This window comes from Vipera berus (assembly GCF_964194415.1).
Source record: "Vipera berus genome assembly, chromosome: 1".
NCBI lineage: Eukaryota > Metazoa > Chordata > Lepidosauria > Squamata > Viperidae > Vipera > Vipera berus.
The window spans coordinates 215,211,404-215,236,350 of record NC_138202.1 but is presented as its reverse complement, the minus strand read 5'-3'; the positions used below and the strand labels follow the sequence as shown (position 1 = coordinate 215,236,350).

Here is a 24,947-nt window from a genome sequence, read left to right as displayed (position 1 = left end):
AACCTTAATTAAGTGGCTGCAGTAACAGCCCGGAGAATTAAGGAAGAGGACTTCCAAGTGCGCAGGCGCTGTAAAGTCGAGAGCGAGAGCCTTGACGGATTGTCCTCCCGGTTAGCGGAGAGGGTGCAAGCATGGCGGCGTTTTCAGGTACGTGGCTCCTACCAAGTAGTCTAGGATGGAGGTAGAGGAAGGCGCAACGGCATAAAACTTTGATTCTGGATACTGTAAGAGTGCGCTTTTGATGAAGAGACTTTTGTGTCGGGACTTTACGTAAAGCCGAGTTTCATCTCGGATCCGTTTCGTCCAAAGCTCCAGCTTTAGAAAGAGGCTTTCAAAGGAGGAGCTAGTTCCTTTTTAAAGGCTGATGTATGTCTCCGCTCACTGGCCATTGGATCCAGGCTGTTATAGAATTCGCTTTCCAAATCCTATGGCTAATTTGCACATCGGAAGACTCATTTTAATATAATGTAACTGACACCGGAGAATCTAGGAATGCCTGATGTACTGCCTACGTTATGTTTTATAGTGCCATGTTGAGATTATAATGACAAGCACCCATCCTCGGCTAGAAAGAGTGTTTCTGAGCATTGGGAAAGTGTTTTCTCCTTGTTAAAAATTAGGACGTATATTCAAATGAGTCTTCACATTTAGACTTTTTATGTGTGCTATAGGGATAAAGTTTGTTCAAAGTATATCCTGTTCGTTCTGTGAAAGTGGAAATATAATTTCTGTATGCAATAAAATAAGAGAACCCGATTTTCAGAAGGAATAGAAATAGAGCTGGAATAGAAATAGAAATAGAGCTGGAAGGGACCTTGGAGGTCTTCTAGTCAAGCAGGAGAACCTATAATTAAAGATAAGTGACTGTCCACTCTCTTCTTAAAAAACTTGGCTTGAGTGATGGAGCGCCCATGATTTCTGAAGGCAAGCTGTTCCACTGATTGATTGTTCCCACTGTTAGGAAGTTTCTCCTTAATCTCATGTTGCTTCTCTCCTTGATTAGTTTCCATCCATTGTTTGTCTTGCCTTGCCTTCTGGTCCCTTGGAAAATAATTTGACCTTCTATTTAGATTTTAGTGCTTCATACAGTACTCTAGCATGCATATAATTCTGCAACATTAAAATTTGTAACAATTTTTTTTTGGAAACTTGTTTTTCTTCCTCCAAATGTTGTAACACCAGCTTGTTAATCCTATTGCTTCTATGGTTGCAGAAATGGGTGTTATGCCAGAAATAGCTCAAGCTGTAGAAGAAATGGACTGGCTGTAAGTCTGATTATATCCTTTTATCCCCAGTTGTCCTAGTGGGATGGAAAGGAATTTTCACTGATACTGATGCAACAGACTGATTCTAGAAATCTTACTTCAGCTCATTGCATGATACTTAAGGCAGTGGTTTACCATTTATTTAGGAGAAAAGCATGGCTGTACTCAAAATACATTATGCAAAAAAAATTAAGCTTGTAAACAATTTAGATTTTACAGTCTAGTAAATTTTAACCTATCCAAAGGGAATGGTTGATCACTTGCTACTGTTGTCTCATTCAGATGAACTTGTCTTGTACAAATCTCCTGTGTATGACCTTTCCCCTCTTTTCACAGACCAGAGAGATTGGTTAAATAAGCTGTGTCTTCCTGCTTTTCTCTTCAGCAGGGCAGTTCTGTAAAAAGTGTTAACTGCAAATTAGCAGGATCAGTTCTGTGACCTTAACTAGTTGATTAGAACCCTTGGCCTTCTTTCCCCTGCTGCCGGAAAACCAAACCTTAATAAGTTTCACACTAAAGGCTTTAGTTGTCAGGCACACCATTGGGGCGAGATGGGTGACAAAGTAATTCAATAAATAAGTAAAATAAATATGCATTGGCTGGAAAATGAATTTATTATCACTGTCGTATTTGCAAATTTTTGCTTTAAATGTGGCTATATTTTACAAACAATTGAAAATATAACCTAAAGATTTTTGGATTTTGGTTTTTCAATAAAGTGTGAGAGATTCATTATGGTTTTACTTTAGTCTGCCTACAGATATCCAAGCGGAGTCCATTCCATTGATTTTAGGAGGAGGCGATGTACTTATGGTATTTATTACACAAGACTGTCTTATAGAATAATGTATGATGTAGTGGTTTATTCATTCTGCTTTGTGTCAGTTCAAATTTTATATTGTATCTTGGTATACTGTGGTAATATTGTTTACCTATGTAGGGAAAATTACAATTTAGAGATGAAAGGATAAATTGAATATGCAGGTAACACAATGAAATTGAGTAAGTTAATATACTTTTTAAATTTTCAATAATTCTGCATCATCTGCTTCTCTTCAAAATGAATCAGAATAGAGCTGGAAGGGACCTTGGAGGTCTTCTAGTCCAGCCCCCTACTCAAGCAGGAGTCCCTATATCATTTCAGACAAGTGGTTATCCAGTCTCTTCTTAAAAACCTTGAGTGATGAAGTACCCACAATGTCTGAAGACAAGCTGTTCCACTGGTTAATTGTCCTCACTGTTAGGAAGTTTCTCCTTAATTCTAGGTTGCTTCTCTCCTTGATTAGTTTCCATCCATTGTTTCTTGTCTTGCCTTCTGGTGCTTTGGAAAATAAATTGACCCCCTCCTCCTTGTGGCAGCCTCTCAAATACTAGAACACTGCTATCATATCCCCCTAGTCCTTCTTTTCTCTAAACTGGTCATTCCCAAATCCTGCAAATGTTCTTCATATGTTTTAGTCTCCAGGCCTTTGATCATCTTAGTTGCTCTTCTCTGAATTTTTTCCAAAGTCTCAACATCTTTTTTGTAATATGGTGACCAAAATTGGTTGCAGTATTCCAGTTGTGGTCTTATTAGGGTTTTATAAAGCGCTACTAATACTTTGCATGATTTTGATTCTATGCCTCTGTTTATACAATCCTGGATTATATTAGCTTTTTTGGCTGCTGCTGCACACTGCTAGCTCATATTCAATTGATCATCCATTAGGACTCCAAGGTCCCTCTCACAGTTACTGTTTTTGAGCCAAGTCTCGCCTAATCTGTACTTATAGCTTAGATTTTTTTTTTCTGCCTAAATATAAAACTGCTTTTCTCCACATTAAAATTCATTTTGTTGGACAGGGCCCATTGTTCAAGTCTGTCAAAATCTTTTTGGATCCTGAGCTTGTCTTCTGGGGTGTTAGCTATTCCTGCCAGTTTAGAGTCATCTGCAAATATGATGAGTTCCCTTTCTATTCCCTCATCTAAGTTGTTTATGAAGATATTGAAGAGTACTGGGCCTAAGACGGAGCCTTGTGGTACCCCACTGGTTACTTCCCTCCATGTAGAGGTAGTACCATTAAGGACTACTCATTGAGTATGGTTTGTCAATCAGTTACAAATCCATCTGGTGGTAATGTCTAGCTTATCAAGAAGTAGGTTATTATGGTCTACTTTGTCAAATGCCTTGCTGAAGTCTAAATATACTATGTCCACAACATTTTGCTGGTCCACTAATTTAGTTATTTGGTCAAAGAATGAAATAAGATTGATTTGGCATGATCTGTTTTTAACAAACCCGTGCTTGGCTACTAGTTGTAACTTTATTTGTTTCTAGATTTTTTTTTATTTTTTCAGTATCTTCCCAGGTATTGATGCCATTCTGATTGGTCTGTAGTTTCCTGGGTCTGTATTTTTTTTCTTTTTCTTTTTTTGAAGATGAGAACCACATCAGATCTTTTCTAATTCTCTGGTAGTTGCCCAGTGCTCCGCTCCAAGATTTGAGCTTCCGCAGTACTTCATCTAAGACTAGCTACATGCTAGACTCTACAATATATATTTCCTAAATGACTTTTTAAAAGAAAATATGTAGCTAATTTTGTTTTGGAATTATTACAAATGATAGTATAAAATAGTAATCAACAGCTAATATACCAATGTTCCGAGATTTTACAGTTTTTATACTGTTTAATAACACAAAACTATTTCATCTTGCATTACCAAAAAATAATTCATATCTTCATGTTTTATTAATTTTTCTACACAGGCTGCAGAAACTGGAAGTGGAAAAACTGGTGTAAGTGAATTTAGTATTTTGCAAAATAATGTGCAATTATATACTCATAATGTATGCAGTTCTGTGGAAATATAAAGTATTAATAAGTAATAGTATATTTATCCAACAGCGGTACTATGAATTAGTTTAGTCTAAAGGTAAAGGAATGCCCATGTTATGATCTGGGTGACATTAAGAGACTTAAATCACAGATACCTTGTCAGTAAATATTTCATCCATAGATGTGGCTTAATGTGTTATATAAATGTTATGATGAGATGTATCAACATTGCTGAGTTATTAATTTTAAAAAGAAACACTGCTCTTATTTCTCTTTAGCCAAATTTACTCTGTAATTCAGGCTTTTGAATAACATTGTTAGTGAAATAGATAACTTTATATTTCAGGCATTCAGCATCCCAGTTATTCAAATTGTTTATGAAACACTAAAAGATCAACAGGAAGGAAAAAAGGGTAAAACTACTATTAAAACTGGTGGAGGAGGTAAGATTTTTCTCCAGAGCGTGCTAAAATGTATATATTCTATGTATCTGGAACCTAATGTAAATTGAAATTTGTCCATATAGCTTATTTATAGTTACAGATCTCTGTCCATAGATAACATGCATAAGAATAATTCAACTTTTGTCTAATAAAAAGCAGCTGTTGTATACTCAGCTTGGGCTAAAAGGAAGTGTGACATTAGTGTCATACTTGATTTATGGTATCGTGGAACAATTTTGTGACACCAATCATTTTGTAAGCTGAAGGTTTAGGGTTTTATTTTTACCTGTCTGATAGCTTTTAGAAATGACTGTGCGTTGGTTACTTCCTAGTTATTCTGCACTTTTTTAATCAATTTATATGGCCACCCACAGTGTATTATTATTTATACAATCTAATAGTACAGTGAAATATAAAATGTCACTTTTTGCAGCTTTCTTTTTTTTAAAAAAAGCCTTTAAAATAGAAATATATTTCAGTGTATTACATCTGATTTCTGATATAAAATGTATTGTATCACATCTCAGTATATAAAGTACCATATGTAGGTATATATATAATGGTACAAAATAGTTACAAAACATATTAAAAATAAAATTAGAAAAGTTATGCAAATGTAAGAACCTGAACATAGATGGTGACAAATTTTATGAACGTTTCTTTCAGTTTTTATGTCTAAAATAGATGTGTGGTTCTTTATATATCTTTATCTGTATATCAAATTGTTTACCTATCTAGAGCAGTGGTTTGCAGACCCCTGGGGGGAGAGGTGCAATTGAGTTGTCACAAGGGGTCCACAAAGGCTTGAAGAAATGTTATGATTTAAATCTTGAATTAAGTCTTGGAGTTCTCTGGCCACAAAAGGTTTTTCAAGAGGGTCCAGGGTGAAGAAAAGGTTGAGAACTGCTGGTCTAGAGTACTATCATTTTCTACTTTTAAATGTGGGGTCTTACCACTCTACAGATGAAAATATGTCTTTTTTTTGCCTTCCTTTTTTCTCATGAGTGCTCAACAAATGGCAAATGAATCCCTATGACAGAGGAAATGCATTTGGTAAGCCTTCTATAATTTTTTTTCTATAAGATCATGCAATAACCTGGTAGCCATATGTACGTGAAATCCTGTGCTTGGATGGGAGATCTTCCAGGAAGCTGAGTTTCATAGATAAAGATCAGAGTATAAATAGAGCCAGCAGGGGTGTTTTTTTCCCCTGTTAATATCACTGGACAAAATTGAGTATTATTATTTTAATCTGAATTGAAATTGGGGAAACTGTAATAGTTTAATACAGCTTTGCCCAGCCTGATTTGCAAACCCTTTGGAGCTACATATCACCACCTCATCTCTAGCCATTGGCTTTAATGTCTGAGACTAATGAGATTTATTTTTTTATCCACAACCATGAAAAATACTGGCTTAATTTCACAGTTTCCCCTGTGTTTTTAGTGTTGCTCAAAAATCGTGATTTTATAACTTGGGGTGGCATTGCAAAAACAACTTGTTGATAGTTCTTTGTATCTTTAACTCCTTTTGCTTTTTTAGCTATTGGAGCTGATGGTCTCTGCTGCCAAAGCAGGGAAATAAAAGAATGGCACGGATGTCGATCAACTAAGGGTGTAACTAAAGGTACTAAACAACAGAGGTTACGCTTATGTGTGAAAAATCCAGAATACTTGAGCTAAAATATTCAGGTTTTTCTCTTTTTTTGAGACCATGGTTAAAGATTTAGACAAAATAGCAATTCACACGATGACCAATATTGTCTGTTAGGTCAGTATAACTCTGAGAATGACTTCACTATTTTGGAGGCCATAAAAATTATTTACTACTATATTTTTTTTATTCAGGTCAAATGTATCACTTGATTTGATCATCATGTATTGAAGATGAAATCAGTTATGTGTATTCTTTATTGTCACATTCAAAGTGACAATAAAGTTATTATATTTTATTCTTAATTGTTTTAGGAAAATATTATTACGAAGTATCCTGTCGTGACCAGGGTTTGTGCAGAGTTGGATGGTCCTCTTTGCAAGCTTCATTAGATTTGGGTGAGTAGTTTCATAACAATCAAGATTAAGTACTGACCCTTAATGATGACTGTGGATTGTTAAGCCGCACATTTTAAAGAAAGTTCATAATAAAGATTGTTAGAATGTTCTAACTTGAAAAACTAGCTGTGTGTGGGGTGGAATACTATTTTCAGCAAATGTGATATGCAACTATTTTTATTATTTTCTTTGTTTATAATGGTCTCTATCAACCATTGAGATAGACCCTGCAGTTGAATCACTCAACTGAGAATTTTGTTTGTGCCACCACTTCATGACAAGACTTTGGCCTTAAAAATGATTAATTGTATTAGCGCAATGGTTTACGTTTCATATTCATACCTCTTCAAATGGTTAACAGTCTGTGACTGGACTGATCATGATGTCACCAAAATATGTACCTTCTTTTCAAAATAACAACAACAACAACAATAATATCGCTGTACCAGGAGATGCCCGAGTCGAAGAAAAAGAACTGGAAAAAATTACAAAATACCATGACCTGGCCATCGAAACTGCACGATTATGGATGAAACATGTAACAGTGATACCCATTGTCATTGGGGCACTGGGAACTATGTCCAAAAACTTTGCAAAATACATCAAGAAATTGTAAGGTAAAGGTAAAGGTTCCCCCGCACATGCGTGCTAGTCGTTTCCAACTCTAGGGGCCGGTGCTCATCACCGTTTCAAAGCCAAAGAGCCAGCGCTTGTCCGAGGACATCTCCATGGTCATGTGGCCGGCATGACTAGACGCCAAGGGCGCACGGAACACTGTTACCTTCCCACCATAGTGGTCCCTATTTTTCTACTTGCATTTTTACGTGCTTTCGAATTGGTAGGTTGGCAGAAGCTGGGACAAGTAACTGCCGACCTTCTGATCGACAAGCTCAGCGTCCTAACCCACTAAGCCACTGCGTCCCTCAAGAAATTGTAGCTTCCTGCAATAACTCCAGCAAAGCTACAAAAAACTGCGCTACTCGGAACATCTTACATTTTAAGGAGATACCTGGTTGATGCCTAGGATGCTGGCAGAAAGCCATGTCAACCATTAGTGCCAGTCAATTTGAGTGTTCAGTTGACTGAGTTTCATGTTTTATGAATAAAAGTTTAATAATAATAATAATAATAATGTTGGAAGGTATCTTGGAGGTCTTCTAGTCCAACCCTCTGCTCAGGCAGGAAACCTTATACCATTTCAGACAAATGGCTGTCCAGTCTCTTCTTAAAAACTTCCAGCGTTGGAGCATTCACCACTTCTGGAGGCAGGTTGTTCCACTGGTTAATTGTTCTAACTGTCAGGAAGTTTCTCCTTGGTTCAATATGTCGATATCCATCCATGTGACGGGGAGTACAGAACATCAGTGGAAAAGGAGGACAGTTTTTGTAGTGAGGCAACATATTCACATATCCGATATTTGTTTCGGTGCAGAGTTAACGAGCAGTATACTGAATGAAAATCTATGCCATTCCTGTCTCAAAAGTTTAAGAAACTAAAATACATGATTTGTTCCTATACCCAGTGAAGGATCTTGCTCTTTTTACAGAATGAAGCTCCAAGTGGGAGTATATAATGGAGAAAGTTGGCATTTTTATTGAATTTCTCCTTCTCTTATAGCCTGGCATAAATTCTCATATTCTTCCTGAATCCTCCAGTTAGTGTTTTGGGGGCATACAAAGTCAAGAGAGAAGAAAAAAAAATTCCAAAATCACTACCCTCTTCTCTTCTTCCATATTTTAATCAAAAAGTGTATGGTTTTAATTGTGATTTCTTAATTATTCTTTAGGCACTGATAAATTTGGCTTTGGCTATGGTGGAACCGGAAAGAAATCTCATAACAAGCAGTTTGATAGTTATGGGGAGGTATGTTTTGTTTCCTATTTTTAAGCAAAATGCTATAGGGGAATGAGAGCAATTCTGAGGAAGTTCAGTTTATAGGTCAGCTGCAGAGGTCTCATAAAGTAAGGGGTGTGGAAGTGAGGATTTGTTTAAAGGGTTTTTTTAATTTTTATTATTATTATTATTTTTAAAAAATGGCCAAATTAAATATTTCTTTGGCATCAGGAAAAGTTTAGGTTTAATATTGTGTTTTCCGGAGGTCTACGCTTGCATTTATTTGTAAGAGTCACATTTTTTTTTATGATTAATGGTGATCTGAGGTTCAGCATTTTATTGGGAGAGAATCGTGATATTACGGCCAATGAAAATATTTGAAGTGGCCATAAACTTAGAATTCCTTGATAAATAAAAAAATATTGTCAGGATTAGATTTAGAGGATGTTACTTGTTGTAATGGCCGATGGGAATATCCTGAGAGACGGAAGAAAGGAGAACTGCAATCAGGTCAAAGTGTCAGCTAATAGATATCTTAGCCCACAGAACGGAGGGGAGCAGAGAAAACATCTCAGAAAAAAACCCTCACTGGTTCCCTGGATGATGGACAAGGAAGGAGAGAAGCGCTTTCAATAGATTCTGTTAGGATAACCTTACAATAAATGTCGCGCTGGCATTCAGGTTTCTTGTTTCTTATCTGGACTACCTCAAAGGGCAGACATGTATCCTCTTGTAAGTTTCTTCCATCTAGCACCCAGCTCTGAACAGACAGAAATGATTTTGTCTGTAAAATGTTCCTTGAGCTCCCCTTCAGGTCATCTTTAATTTTCATCTTTTGCCTTCTATAACACGACAAGTTCCAAGGATATAACGAGTTCCTTTACTTTTTACAGGAATTCACCATGCATGACACAATAGGTTGCTATATTGATGCCGATAAAGGTCAAATCTCATTTTCAAAAAATGGTAAGCGATCTATGTTGTTTTTTCCACTATGTAATTAATTGTATTGTTGAGATAAATATTTCCACACAGTCTTTTTCTTCCAGGAAAGGATCTTGGACTTGCGTTTGAAATTCCACAGAATCTAAAAAACCAGGCACTCTTTCCAGCTTGTGTCCTAAAGGTAATCTTTTTCCTCCTTCAGTTAAGAGCTATGCTAATCAGATTTAAAAACACATCCCTCTTTTATGATTTTTGAAACTTCTGTGTCTTACATGAGAAGATGAGAACAAGCAAGTGTTGCAATTTTACTTCTTTGCCTAGTTAACAGCAAAACCAAGAAAAAAATCAGCTTTATCATAAGGGAACACTAATAGCGTTTTTTGAAGGATAGTAATAACATTTTTTAAAAGAATTTGTGTTTTTTTTCAAATGGCAAGATCTCATCCTGTATCACAGTTCAGTTCAAAAATCAGTCATGCAAAGGCCCTCTGGTAGCAGATGTGCTAATTAAGATAAAAACAGAATTTAACATTCCTGCAAGGAGGAAGTCAAATGTCAAGTTGTTTGGGTAACAGCGGTTTAGAAAAATGTCTTCCTTGCTCTGAAAATGATTTTTGGAGGCAGGTTTTAGTGAACCAGCAGCAATCTATGAAAATGTTTTGAGTATTTATTCTTCCCCATTTTGCTAATATTACACTTTTTTCCCCTCTTACACATCCTTCTCAGAATGCTGAATTAAAATTCAACTTTGGAGAAGAGGAGTTTAAGTTTCCACTCAAAGATGGCTTCACTGCTATTGACAAAGCTCCGGAGGGTAATGCTGTGAAGTCCCAGCACACAGGTATGTTAGAGGCCTCATCAAATTTAACAATTAGCAATTTCTGTAAGCTACCTGGAGGTACTGTGAGTGAGTTGGACAGCCATAAAAATGTTCTTAATAAATAAATAAATCAGTGTGAAAGGCATTTTATGTAACATAGAGTTAAGAACATGAAAGTTCTTAGTTAAAATAAGTCATAGTTATAACAGATCCATTGAAATCAAATGAACTCAGATGGCCAATGAGTAATTTAACTCCCATTTATTTCTATGAATCTTATTTTTCATGCTGCTTTATGTGAATCTAGAGTACTGTCTTTTAGACCTTCCTACCTTATAAGTAAATATATTTAAAATTATTTTTGGCTATGATTTCAAAACCAACATGTCTGTCCTGTCCCATTTCAGGAAGTGCACAAGTAGCGCAGACCAAAAATGTACCAAACGCTCCCAAAGCTTTGATCGTGGAGCCATCCAGAGAGTTAGCAGAGCAAACTCTGAACAATGTGAAACAATTCAAAAAATACGTTGAAAATCCTAAATTAAGGTAAGGTCAAAAGACCGAATTGAGAAGGGAGAATGAATGAATGGATGGAGAATTGCCTGCTTCCCTATAAATTCATTATATTTTTATTTTGTTCTGGAGAGGATGACTGAATAGCACAATATGTTTATCTGCTGCTCTGCCTCTCCTAGGGAGCTCCTGATTATTGGTGGTGTTGCTGCAAGAGAGCAGCTCTCCATATTAGAGCAAGGGGTAAGTGAAGATGGTACTTCGTTCATCTTGTGTAATTTTCTTTTTTAAATATACAGGTTTATTAATTTGTTTATGTCAGATGAAAAGCTTTTTTTGTTTTAAATTATAATGACTCTAACCAAAAAAAGGCAAATACAATCCCTCCCCCCCCCGAGTAACACTGGGATGGGTGAAGCCTACAATATGAATTTATAATAATTTTAACACAGGTAGAATTTTTGTTCCCCTTCAATAATTTACATGTCTATGGATGCAAATCACAATCAAAAAGAAAAAAATATTATAAAGCAGTATGTACAGTCAATGCTGTCTAGGTATTGCTATTACCTAGTTTTAAGCATCTCTTTAAAAAAAATTAAAGAGAGCTTCTTTAAAGGAAGGCATAATGATCATGTGGCTGCTTCCATTTTATTTTACAGGTGGACATAGTTGTTGGAACTCCAGGAAGACTGGACGATCTTGTTTCGACTGGAAAATTGACTTTATCTCAAGTTAGGTTCCTAGTGCTTGATGAGGCGGTGAGTATCAAGCATTTTTTTAAAGCAGTCTATTAACACAAACGTGCACATTAGTGCTTTGGTGATCATTCCTTTGATTCTGTAGCATGTGTGACCCATTGACAAAGACATACATTGCATGGCCAGACAATTTGCTTTGATCTGAAGCTAAAAGAGGCATGCAAGAGCTGCTCAAATCCTGGCTAGGTTTTGCAGTTGGAAGTGATCAGCATATGCCTTTTCAGAAAGGTGTCTCAGAAGAGTGGTTGCATTGCAGCTTGAAGTACATTTGATTTATTTATTTATTTATTTGATTTTTATTATTATTATTCAGCATTCATTATTATTATAAATCACAAGGCGGCAGACATACATAATATCTTTTTTCTTTCTATGTTCCCCACAATAACAACCCTGTGAAGTGGGTTGGTTTGAGAGAGGGTGACTGATCCAAATTAACCCAGCTGGCTTTCATGTCTAAGAAGGGACTAGAACTCACAATCTCCTGGTGCCTTTAACCACTAGATCAAACTGGCTCTCTTATTACTTATTACATATAAGGAACGGTTGCTGGAATTGGGTATGTCTAGTTTAATGAAGAGAAGGACAAGTGGTGACATGATAGCAGTCTTACAATATCTCAGGGGTTGCCACAAGGGGGGGGTGTCTATTACCCAAAGCATCTGAAGGGTGGACAAGAGACAAAGGATGGAAATTAAACCAGAAGAGAAGCAACCTAGAATTAAGGAGAAATTTCCTGACAGTTAGAACAATTAATCAGTGGAACAACTTACCTCCAGAAGTGGTGAATGTTCCAACACTGGAAGTTTTTAAGAAGAGACTGGACAGCCATTTCCCTGAAATGGTATAGGGTTTCCTGCCTGAGCAGGGGGTTGGACTAGAAGATCTCCAAGATCCCCTCCAACTCTGTTATTGTTGTTGTTGTTATATTTTTCTGTACTTCCCAAATTCATCCTGAAATTATTTTATTAAAAAAATTATATGGCTGCCCAAGTCACCCGTAGATGACCGTGTGTCTTACCACATTAAAAATCACAACATAAAAACCTATTTTTTAAAAAAAAACAACAACCACCTGACCCCATGACAGCAGTAACTCAATCAAATTAACCACTTCATCTGCTCCATCTCTCTTTGGGGTCCCCAGGCCTGCTGACGTGACATGAATGTGGGATAAACAAGACTATAACTATAACTGTTCGCACAGTGGCTGCCATCTGTCTACTTGTTTTTATCTGTCTTATTTCCTCACGGCATGTCCTAATTTGTTAACTGGATTTGATGGACTCATCTGACTAATAGTCGCGCATCTTAACTTTAGAATCTAGGCAATCTAATGAAACTGTTAACATCTCTGTCCCCCACACAGGATGGCCTCCTTAGTCAAGGTTATTCAGATTTCATCAACCGCATTCATTCTCAGATTCCTCAGGTAACTTCTGACGGAAAGAGGCTGCAGGTATGAAGTTTGCTTACTATTTCTGTGTCGACATTTTCCAAAATTTGCTAATACTATAATCTAGCAAATGTTGATCTGTTATCTATCTCTATTTAGGGGAAAGTAAATTTTATACAGTGAGCTTTAGCAAATCATGGGCATGTACACTTTATTCTGTATCATTTGGCTGGGATAGTTGCGTTATAAAATAACCTGAAAAAAATAACAAAACCCTCTGCCTGTTATATCTCCTGAAGCAGTGTTTCCAACTACTTCTATCGGTTTTTGTTTTTTGCAAGTGAAAATGGCACCAGGGAGAATTGGCCAGGCTAGTAAAATAAAGAGGCTAGCTGCTTTTTTGTTTTTGTTTTATATGTACACGTCTATACCATAGAAGACTTCAAACTATATGTGTGACAAATTGTACATATTCAGTAAGCATAGTTTTCTACTTAACCATGTTTTTATAGGCATTTTGGTAGAGCAAAATATAGGGCTCAGTGCTCTAGAGCAGGGGTCTTCAAACCTGGCCCTTTTATGACTTGTGGACTTCAACTCCCAGAATTCCTCAGCCTGGTCATAAAAGTCATAAAAGGGCCACGTTTGAAGACCCCTGCTCTAGAGCAATACTGTTGCAATTAAAGACAGCAGTCCTAATAAGAGGAGGGAGGAAAGGCTGATGGGACAGATATTTCAGAACCCTGCCAGTTTCCCAAAACAAAAGGGCAGAGGGCAGCTCTGCCATTTTCCTTCTTCATAGATGTGGACAAAGGCCCTGGCCCCGGAGATTTTTGAAAGAAAATAAATGAGGGTTGAATCTGGTAAAGCCAACAGTTCCCTCTGACACGCGCCTTCATGGGATTTTATGCAGAAAAAAATCTAGTAGAAATTTAATTACAGGTTCAGATCAAATATTCCCCTCTCCCCTTCGGCTAGAAAAACAGTGCCATCTCCCCACCTTGATTTCTCATAAATAACTGCCCAAGAGGCGTAGGGCAGTTCAGCAAGTTGTACCACATCACAGATTTTAATACTGGGATCTGGCTGTGCTTTCATTCATCATTGCCAGTTATAAAAGGCTCAATAATTGATAGGAAGCTTAACAATGTGCGCCCTATATGGACATCCTCGTTCTAAAACTCCAGCCTTAACCTGAAACCATTTGTGTTTTAAGGTCATTGTGTGTTCTGCAACTCTGCATTCATTTGATGTAAAGAAGCTATCTGAGAAGATTATGCACTTCCCTACTTGGGTAGATTTGAAAGGCGAGGATTCTGTCCCAGAGACCGTGCACCATGTTGTGGTTCCTGTGAACCCCAAAACTGACAAACAATGGGAGAGGCTTGGCAAAAATCACATCAGAGTAAGTGTAAACCAAAGTATTTGGTTTTCAGTTTGCTGAGAATTAAAGGCAAGCAGACATGCCTAACTAAGTCAAAGTGGAATGTTGTAAAGTTAGGTGGACACTTGCTTTCAAATCTCAAATGGGGTGGAGGTTTTAAAGACTGGTCTAATTTATCATAGTTGGCTAAAAAGTGAAAGCAGGACAGTCTGTATGTGATAATGTGTAAAAAGAGGTACAATATACTACAGGCTCACTTGATCTAATTCATGAAAACTAGGCAGAAGCTTATCTACACTTAGATGATTGCAGGACTGAACTGAGAATGAAGCCAAACAATGTTATTTGAATGTGTATTTAAATAAATAAATGGGTGGGAGAAATAATCATTCTGTTGCGCTCTAGGAGGTGTTGCGATCTAGGAGGTTGGCATATTTTTATTTTTTTATTTTTTTGCTTGACAGGAAATGATTCATTAGACTGAAAGCCTTAGGATAATTTTATATCCGTTGGTTGCGGTTGTATGCTGCATTTTCCCCAGAACTGTGCCCAGTAAAAATATTTGTTACATTTTAAGACAGCGTCATGATTTCAGAGATCTTGTGGGTCATCTTTGCTAGGACCTCCCTTTGGGCCACAGTTTTAACGATCACCATTTAACTTTGCAGACGGATGAGGTGCACGCAAAGGATAATACAAGACCTGGTACAAATTCTTCAGGTAATGACTGTGTTGATCAAGCTGCTGTGTATTAGTCATAGATATGATGATGAAAAGGTCTGTATGGACCAATTTATTATATTTTGCTTTAAAATTCAAACTCATGTTTTTTTCCCTTGATCAGAAGAGGTTAAAAAAAATAGTTAAACCTTATCAATATTACAGGTACTCCTCGACTTTCAACAGTTCATTTAGTGACTGCTCAAAGTTACAACGGAATTGAAAAAAATGACTTCACACTTACAACCTTGTAACATGTGCATGGTCAAGCAGTCAAACTTCAGATGTTTGGCAACTGACTCATGTTTATGACGGTTGCAGTGTCCCGGGGTCATGTGATCATCTTCTTGCGACCTCCTGGCAAGCAAAGTCAATGGGGAAGTCAGATTCACTTAACAACCGTGTTATTATCGACTGCAATGATTCACTTAACAACCGTGGCAAGAAAGGTGGTAAAATGGGGCAAAATTCACTTAACAACTGTCTCGCTTAGAAACGTAAAGTTTGGGCTCAGTTGTGGTCGAGGACTACCTGTATTCCCAAACAATTGCGATAATACTTAATTAGTGTATTTTCAGAATAAGCGGCTGGGTTTTCTGTGTGTAATGTATCTGAACTATTGTGTAGGAATAATGTACTTTTTTTTTTACAGAAATGTGGTCAGAGGCAATTAAGATTTTAAAAGGAGAATATGCTGTTCGTGCCATCAAGGAACACAAGATGGATCAAGCAATAGTCTTCTGCAGAACAAAGATAGATTGTGATAATATGGAGCAATACTTTATACAGCAGGGAGGAGGTAGTATTTCTGTCTCTTAATGCTTCCCTCCTTTCTTTTATGATGATTTTTTTTTGCAAAGGATAACTTTTTACAAAAGATAGTTTCCTACTGGTAGGATTGTTCTTTTTTCACTACTTTAAAGAGTGGAATTGGCATCACATAGGCATTTCTGCTAAAAAAAGAAATGTTTCCTGTCAGCAGTTCACAGATCCCCTTTTGATTTTTTTTAATTTAGTTCTCTTGTCTATCCCACAAGTGAAACAATCTCCTCTTTTAACTTCTGTGGCAGTAAAGGAAATATCAGAGGTTAGAAAAATGCCTTCAAGGCCAATGACATGGGCATGCAACCTTGTTGGCTGTGGTGAAAGCAGAAATTGGTCATGTTCAAAGTAATTGTGTGTGCGCGCGCATGTGTGCATCTCACATATCCACATTTCTCATATATCCTATCAGTTACTTAAATTTTGGTTTTCTCTTCCCCAGTTAAAACATTTCAGGCTCCCCCATTTTTCTCAGTGTGAAACTGAATTTAAATTTAGTGATTTTAACTGCAAAAATGTGTTGATGGGCTTTGACACATTCTCTCCCTTTAAATGAGAAGTTGAGCAAGGAACTGAAAGAGTAAAGAGAGCTACATCATTCACTGATGTGCACTGGATCCACATCTGCAGGGAATTTCAATGTATTATACGCACAGAGATACACACACACACACACACACACACACACATGTACACCCACTGATTGTGACAATAAAGAAGTATAATATATGGTGTTTCTAATATATTCTGTTTTAAAGGTCCAGATAAGAAGGGACATCAGTTCTCATGTGTGTGTCTGCATGGAGACAGAAAACCTCATGAGAGAAAGCAGAATTTGGAGCGCTTTAAGGTAATTATGGCTTTAATAACTCAAAGGCCTCCATATTGAGAGCTGAAAATTGGACATTTATTTCAATTTAATTGATGAATTGTTAATAATTGCATAACTTAAACAGCAGTAGCACTTAAACTTATATACTGCTTCCCAGTGCTTTTACCGCTTTAAACCACCCTCTCTAAGCGGCTTACAGAGTCAGCCTATTGCCCCCAACAGTCTGGGCCCTCATTTTACCGATCTCGGCAGGATGGAAGGCTGAGTCAACCTTGAACCTGTCAGGATCGAACTGCTGGCAGATGGCAGTCAGCAGAAGTAGCCTGCAGTCCTGCATTCTAACCACTGTGCCTATTCTCCTTGTCTGTTCATGAGACAGGGAGATGTCTCCAGACAGTCCTCCACAAATGATGAGGCACTTATTTTCTAAGCCCACTCAGAGAACGACCAGGAATCCCAGCAATGGATGAATAGGCAGGATAGCCCTTTTCATCAATTCACCAGTTCATCATGCAAGCTCAGGAGTACAGTATGCGAGCCCACGTTATTCTGGAGGGTCCAGAACAACAATGGAGAGGGGGGATGTTGCATAGGGGATAAGCTTCTTGCCATTTCTACCCCACTCATTCTTGCATCATTCCTAAAATATAATACACACCTGCATCCAGGCCAGGATCTTTTTCTTTTGCGTGAAATAACCAAGCTCTGGGCTAAATCTACAGAGTCATCTGGACTGAAACCCACCACTCTTCATAGCCAGCATATTAAGAGAAGGGCATAACTTACCTACAGGAAGCCAAATTCTACTGAATTCTATGCAACAAGCCTATAAAGCAGAAGAGTATCTAACAAAAAGGGATTAAGGTGTTGGTCTAGAAATCAGGAGACCTTCTAGTCCAACTTCAGCCACAAAAGCCGGTGGGGTGATACTGAGTCAGTCACTGTCTCTCAGCCCACCCCACCCCACAGGGCCCTTTTGTGGGGCAAATAGTAGGGGAAAGGAGTATTAGGTATGTTCACCACTCTTGCGTTATTTATCAAAATAATAAAGAAGGGATAAAAAATCAAAGAAATAAATTAATTCTGCAGCTGATCTGAGCTTGTATCCAGCAGCACCTTCATTCCTGCAGCACTCTGTTATTCCGATAGCCGGTTGTTCAGTAGTAGCCACTGCAGAAGAATGAGGATGACTTAGTCAATAGAAGCATTTAGATCAGGGGTCCCCAACCTTTTGGGCGCCAGGGACCGGTTCTGTGGAGAAAGGTTTTTCCACGGACCGGAGAGTGTGTGGTTTTAAGTGCTGCCTGCATCCCACAGGTGGGGCTTTGCTTGTTTGTGCGGACCGGTTGCTGGCATGCTGCGGCCTGGTACCGAACCACGGACTGGGGGTTGGGGAACCCTGATTTAGATTGTTAAGAATCCCAAGAAGTCTGGGAAAGTGAAGCATGTAGGAGTAGGAGGAATTAGTAAAAGAACAGTCTTTGCCAATGGCAATTCTGTTAAGTCAAAGGCATTTTATGGCAAGGTATCTTTGGATTCAAGGCTTCATAGCTTTATTGCGTTATAGTCGATATATTGCATTTAAATTTTAATGATTATGTAAAAATGAAATTTCATCTAAATTTGCTCTCCTTTTCTGTTTAGAAAGGAGAGGTCAGATTTTTGATCTGCACAGATGTAGCAGCCAGAGGAATCGATATCAGTGGTGTGCCATACGGTAAGAATTGTCAGTACTTTACCAACATCAAGAAAGTCTACTCTTAGTTGAAGGCATGAAGTTGTTGAATTGGCCGTTACAATAGAAATGCTGCTGCTGGATGCAATATTCAATTTGTGCAGCTTGCAAGTTGATACAGGTTTGTGTTTAATGTAACCCTAAATTCAGTTAATGCAAGGCTAGCAAGTCTGCATTTGAGAATGTGTGCAGATGTGACTAGGGCAGGGGTCGGCAACCTCGGCTCTTTTATGACTCGTGGACTTCAACTCCCAGAATTCCTGAGCCAGCATAGCTGACTCAGGAATTCTGGGAGTTGAAGTCCACGAGTCATAAAAGAGCCGAGGTTGCCGACCCCTGGACTAGGGTTTTAGATGCTACTAATCTTTTGTGTGCAAAATGGAGGAAAGGAAGACTGGCAGAGGAAAACAGCACAAGATTTTTTTAAAAAGAGGCTTGTTATTAAAGGAAAATTTTGACGTAATTTAATGACGAGAACGTGGTCATAGCAATATTAAAATAGAATGTTATTTATAATATTTGTTTTGTTTTATTTTGCTCTTTCTAACTACCCTGTGACTTTGTTAACCCATACATTTAAATAATAAGTACATTCTTTTAATCCTTTACTGAAATACTTCAGTAATATACATATAAAACTTTATGATTAATACTTTCCATTACCTATTTCTGTCAAGAGTGAAACCAATTACCATAATTTTCCACAGAAATATCACGTTGAAGAGTTCAAATTCAAATAATGTGACCATTTATTTTTTTGGAATTTATTAACAGCACTAATTGAAACATGCCTATAAATACCCTTTCCTTTTTTAACAGTTATCAATGTCACACTTCCGGATGAAAAACAGAATTACGTTCATCGGATTGGCAGAGTGGGGCGAGCTGAGCGGTATGTTGGAAAATGTTATTATTCATCTTGTATCATTTTTGAGATGAGTAAATGAAGACTCTTGTTTGTTTGTTTGTTTTAGCATGGGCCTAGCAATTTCCCTGGTGGCAGCAGAGAAAGAAAAAGTAAGTCCTGCTTCCTTAAAACCCGAAGATACACGGCAGAATAAGATTTCCTTTTGCTGCGTATTTGTGACTGCTTCTATGCATATAACCATTCAGAATTTGAACTTAATTCAGCGTTATGACAATTAGCTTTCTGTAAATTCATAGTCAAGGCTATGGTCTTCCCAGTTGCAATGTATGGCAGTGAAAGTTGGACCATAAGAAAGGCTGAGCGCCAAAGAATTGAGGCCTTTGAACTATGGTGCTGGAGAAGACTCCTTCGAGTCCCTTGGACTGCAAGGCGATCAGACCGGTCAGTCCTAGAGGAGATCAACCCTGACTGCTCTTTAGATGGTCAGATCCTAAAGCTAAAACTCAAATACTTTGGCCACCTAATGAGAAGGAAGGACTCACTGGAGAAGAGCCTAATGCTGGGAAAGATCGAGGGCAATAGAAGAAGGGGACGACAGAGAATGAGGTGGCTGGATGGAGTCACTGAAGCAGTAGGCGTGAGCTTAGATGGACTCCACAAGGTGGTAGAGAACAGGAAGGCCTGGAGGAATGTTGTCCATAGGGTTGCGATGGGTCGGACACGACTTCACAGCTAACAACAACAACAAATCCAAAATGCCATTCTGGCCATTTTAATTCCCCTCCCACCAAAAAAAAAATTAACTATATTCCAGTATTTAGTGGTGTTTTTTTTTCTTCTTGTAACCTTCAGGCTTCTCTTCTAGGTTTGGTATCATTCATGCCCCAGTCGTGGGAAGAACTGTTACAATACTAGACTGAAGGATGAAGGTGGTTGCACTATTTGGTACAATGAGATGCAGGTAATTTTTTTTACTGGTTCCATTAAAAGCTTTCCTACGTAAGTTTGCATTTCAAGAGCAGGCATGGTCCTTTTAGCTGCAGTTTTTCAAAATGTATCTAAAATAGTCGAGCCCCAATCACTGATCCACTGGAAAGTTCTAATTAAAACCAGGGTTCTGGCATAAGGCTAGCCACATTTTTCATAGCTAAACTCTTTTTGCAATGTCTTGGAACCCAGAGTGTCAGATGCACAGTAGAATTCCCAAGGGTGGTAGGTAAGTAGGCAGAGATGTGAAACTTGAAGTTGTAACTCACGTTAAGATTACCCATGTTACTCATTACAGGCGAGGCCTTTTCTTTAAAGTACATTACCTTTTCTACAATGTAGGAATGCACTTCACATTTAATACCATTTAATTCTAACATTTTGGGTCATTTAATTGGCAATCTTTGATAACCTTAATTAGAAAGATTGCTTCTGTATACAAAAACCTTCTCGGTAGGGAAGTTGTGCTGACTGGAGATGGTGACTATGGGAAGAGCACAACAGATAGTCCTCAACTTACAACAGTTCATTTAGTGACTGTTCAAAGTTACAACCGCCCTGAAAAAAGTGACTTATGACCTCTTTTAACCCCTATGACCGTTACAGCATCCCTTTGGTCACATGATCAAAATTTGGATACTTGGCAGCTGGTTCATATTTATGACATTTTGAGTGTCCTGGGATCACATTAACTGTGTTATTAACAAGTGCAGCAATTCATTTAACTGTGACTAGAAAGACTCACTAGCAACATAAATTTTGTGGCTCAATTGTGGTCATAAGCCAAGGACTACCTGTACATCTGGGGAAACATAGTTTCTGTGTTAACATAGCAAGGCCCTCTTTGCAAGGGTGAATAGACTAATGTGTTGCTTTATGGCTTTAGGAAGAGGAATTGATGCATTAACCATTTCAGGAGATCTTTGAAATATGGGTATTCAGTTACTGTTATCTATTTTCAAGTTTACGGTAGAAAGCAGCAGTGTTTTTTTTGTGGAAAATCTTGTTGGCTCAGAAATATAACTTTTGAGCCAGCAGCATTTTCATGACTATGCTAAGGTATGCTGAGTGGTGTTTACCAGTAACAAACCCTAACTTAAAACCAGGAGAAAAAGTCTTGATATTTGATTTCACTTGGATATAGAACACATACTAATATAATAATTGACAATTTTCTCATATACAATGGTCTCGTTACCTATTTTACAGATTGGGTTACTTTTCCCTTATAGACAGACAACTATGGTAGTCTAGCCTTTATTCCTTAAGCTAATCAAGCAAGTTTTCAGGATACAACTCTTAAAGAGAAATATGACATTGAGACATAAATGTGTTTATATATTGCTACGTTGTATTGGCATGTGTAGACCACAGCCATAAATCTGAGGATGCTAGATGATTTCAACTGATAATTCCCAGATAGTTGTTTAACCCTTAAGTTAATAAAATTAGACAACATACCTTTAAACAATTTGTTAGCTTTATGCTTCTGGTATGGTTTCAAATATACATGCCTAGTTCTTGCACTAAACTTGTTAGTATAATCAGTTAAGCAGGCAGACATCACCTATTCCAATTTATTTATTTTATTTATTAAATTTATTGGCCATCCATATTGCCACAGGGTAACTAGATGACATTTGGTCTGAATGACCTAAAAATGGTTGAGGAGGGTTGAGAAATTTGGGGAATCAGGTTTGGAGGGCTTTGGAGAGACCAATCGCTTCCACATTTCTGCAGAAAATGATTTCTAAGCAGGAAAATCTTCCATTCACAAAAATACACAGAATTCTATCTCTTTATCATTAATTGTCAGGAATACTAAAATAGATTTTGGTTTCTTGAGATAGTAACAAGTCTCACCAAACAAAATGACAATTGATACAATTTATTTTTTATTTCAGGTTAAAATGTCTTATTATTTTGCAAATTCAGTATTAAAATTCTGCTATCCTTCACTAGATGAATGCAACACAAGACAATTTGTGCTTAAGTACCATTTCTTATTTTTAGTGACTCCTAGAAGATTGGGAATACACTTTAGTTCTAAATCTTATTGATTCAGAAGTTTTATGTTTTTAATTTGTTTGAGAAGATTGTGTTTTCCTGAAATACACACACCTGGACTTTGTCTTTCCTTGAAGACATCAGAACTGAAGAAGCTTCTTGGATGAGAAGTGAAACATTGTCAAGGAAAAGTTGCCTTTTGAAAAAGCATTTTAGGGACAAGCTAACCCTAAGATCTGCTTCTTCCTCATGCTGTTTGCTCCTGAGGCGTTACTGCCATCTCTCAAGTTTATTCATTAATTAATCTTAGTGTGCTAAACAGTATCATGGTTTGTTTGATGCTGATGCTTAGTGAGATGTGTAAACTTTGGCAGTGTGAATTATTCAACTAACCACATCTAAAAGCAAAGTATATTATTTAAATCCATCCATTGTATTGTCTGTCATGGAGAACTGGAGATCATTTTACAGCCTGATTTCTTTCATTTTATGGCATTCAGCTTTTAGGTGAAATAGAAGAGCATCTGAACTGCACCATTACTCAGGTCGAGCCAGATATTAAAGTCCCAGTAGATGATTTTGATGGCAAGGTCACCTATGGGAAAAGGAGAGCTGCTGGGGGTAAGTGGACAACCATTAAAAATCCAGCTGCATTTTGGAATGGAAAATTGATTTTTCTGGTGAATTATAATTTTATTATATCTGATAATTATATCTTATCTAAGTGACTTAACATGGCAAAATACTTTTCGGGAATTTCAGTGTTGTTATTGTCCAACTTCAGTTCCCTGAAATTCAAAAAAAAAAAAAAAAGAATTAGGATTCCTTTCAAAACCAGTTTAGGGTTCTTTTATTGGCTTCTTTTTATATAAGGAAATTCCTCCATGTAAAAATACTTCAAGACACTTAGAAAATGAAGTTTCTGCCTATTGCTTATTTTAACTTCCCGCTTAATGTGTAGAAGTGTAATTATCAAACAGATCTATTTTTTATAACCCAATCCTCAGCTGTTTTTTCTCTGACTTGGCATTCAGTGTGCATTTTCCATCTAAGAATTATATGTTAATATAAACACCTATTTTGATTAAATGTTTTTAAATAATAAATTAATATGGAAACAGAATAGAAATGTAGGTATATAAGTATTTCTTAAAATATTATCATTTTAACTGTTAGACTCATGTTAGTTATATAGAGATGTTATAATAGCTGTTATATTATCTAGTTGTCATTTCTTATATGAAGTATTTTGTAATTAAAATACTTGTAATTAAACTCTGGTCTCCCTAGGACCAGGACACTGGAATTCTTTCCACAAACTGAAAAATAAAGGGGGGAGTCTATTTTGTAAACATAGAGGGAGATTTACTTTTTATACTAATATTTTAAAAGAATCTGTTTAGTTCTGGATGCAGTTTAATTATAGTCCAAATGAAAGCATATTCAGAATGGAATTTTATTTCAGAATTTCAAATTTTTAAAAGTATTTTGACGCAGCGTGGGTATTTGTTATTTCAAAAGATTAGTATACATAAATCTAAGATCATTCTTTAGATCAAAGACACATTTTTTTAATCCAGAAAAATAAATACCACTTTTATGTTCTTGCTTGTTCTCAAATACCCCCTTCCGGATCCCATAGGTATAGCAGTGAAATCTGAGGCAAGGTCAAAATTTGGTATCCTTTTATGCATACAGTAGTTGGAATAATTGGGGCAATATCTTTAGTGAGCTTATTAGAGGCTTAATCCATCTTTTTTTTAACCACTTCTTTAAAATGGACAATTATGCTGCAATAATTCCGTGATTTGCTGCCGAATTTAAGAATGTTATTTTGGGCAAGGCTTAAAAATAGACCGGGATTTACACGCAGACCAGAAGAGGCTTACTTCATCTTTGACTAGTAATGTTTAATGGGGCAATTTTTTTTATTAGACATTTACATATCGAAGAATAATCAATATTTTTGAATGGTTGTACCTACATAGAGAAAAAGGTTAACGCATTTTGGCTCTTTGCAGGTGGAACATACAAAGGCCATGTGGACATGCTGGCACCTACAGTGCAAGAGTTGGCTTCCCTTGAAAAAGAAGCCCAAACATCTTTCCTGCATCTTGGTTACCTTCCTAATCAGCTGTTTAGAACATTTTGAGTCTTGCCTCAGGTGTTCGGCCTGTATGAAGATGCTATGACTATGCTGCCTTTATGTCAGTCTTGCATGTTCACCAACCTTGGAAACCTTGGCGAATTAGCTAGTAGTCTTGATCCAATAAAAGTGAGCTGCTCATAATCACCTTTGCGTTTTATATCTTTTTTCCCCTGGATGTGTTAGAAGGATTATCTGGTCTAGTGATTCTTACTTAACACAGTATTTAAAACTTCAGAATTCGTTTTAGTCATCATCAAATTTGGGCTTTGATGGATGGGGGGGGGGAAAATTAAACATTAGCGCAGTGTTTCAGAGAGTTTTTAAAATGAGCTTGCTTCTAAAGTTCAGGGAGATTCAAATTCTCTACACAAAGTAACACATTATAAATACTAAATGTGTGTAGAAAAAAATTAAGGCACCAGTATTGAAAAAGCAAGCAATCTTAATAGCTAATGTTGAGTTTGTAATCAAATTAATCGAGTAGATTCAGGGCTTTTTTTCTCATAGAACGCTCAGAACGGAGTTCCAGCACCATTTTTGGATGGAACCTTGTAGGGTAGGCAAGGTGGGTTGTATGACGTGTGAGTTCCGGCACCTTT

The 24,947-nt window shown here is 37.2% G+C and overlaps 1 protein-coding gene across 1 annotated transcript; it reads left to right on the top strand.

Moving 5' to 3' along the window:
- The first annotated feature begins 52 nt into the window (after positions 1-52).
- DDX1 (DEAD-box helicase 1) lies at positions 53-24,489 on the top strand. The gene is made up of 26 exons (XM_081333180.1): positions 53-147; positions 1,214-1,265; positions 2,015-2,078; positions 4,012-4,041; positions 4,428-4,524; positions 5,530-5,577; positions 6,067-6,150; positions 6,492-6,575; positions 8,363-8,439; positions 9,303-9,375; positions 9,459-9,535; positions 10,081-10,195; positions 10,582-10,720; positions 10,870-10,930; positions 11,350-11,448; positions 12,818-12,907; positions 14,061-14,249; positions 14,897-14,948; positions 15,601-15,747; positions 16,529-16,620; positions 18,247-18,319; positions 19,157-19,229; positions 19,312-19,354; positions 20,071-20,166; positions 22,700-22,820; positions 24,221-24,489. Exons 1-26 carry the CDS (start codon positions 132-134, stop codon positions 24,349-24,351), a joined length of 2,223 nt encoding a protein of 740 aa, XP_081189306.1. The 5' UTR covers positions 53-131; the 3' UTR covers positions 24,352-24,489.
- Positions 24,490-24,947: the final 458 nt, after the last annotated feature.

Excerpts from the sequence above, each read along its gene's own strand:
- DDX1 (XM_081333180.1), top strand. Across the intron at positions 6,151-6,491 it reads AACTAAGGGTGTAACTAAAG|GAAAATATTATTACGAAGTA; the intron begins GTACTAAACAAC and ends TAATTGTTTTAG. Across the intron at positions 6,576-8,362 it reads GCAAGCTTCATTAGATTTGG|GCACTGATAAATTTGGCTTT; the intron begins GTGAGTAGTTTC and ends ATTATTCTTTAG.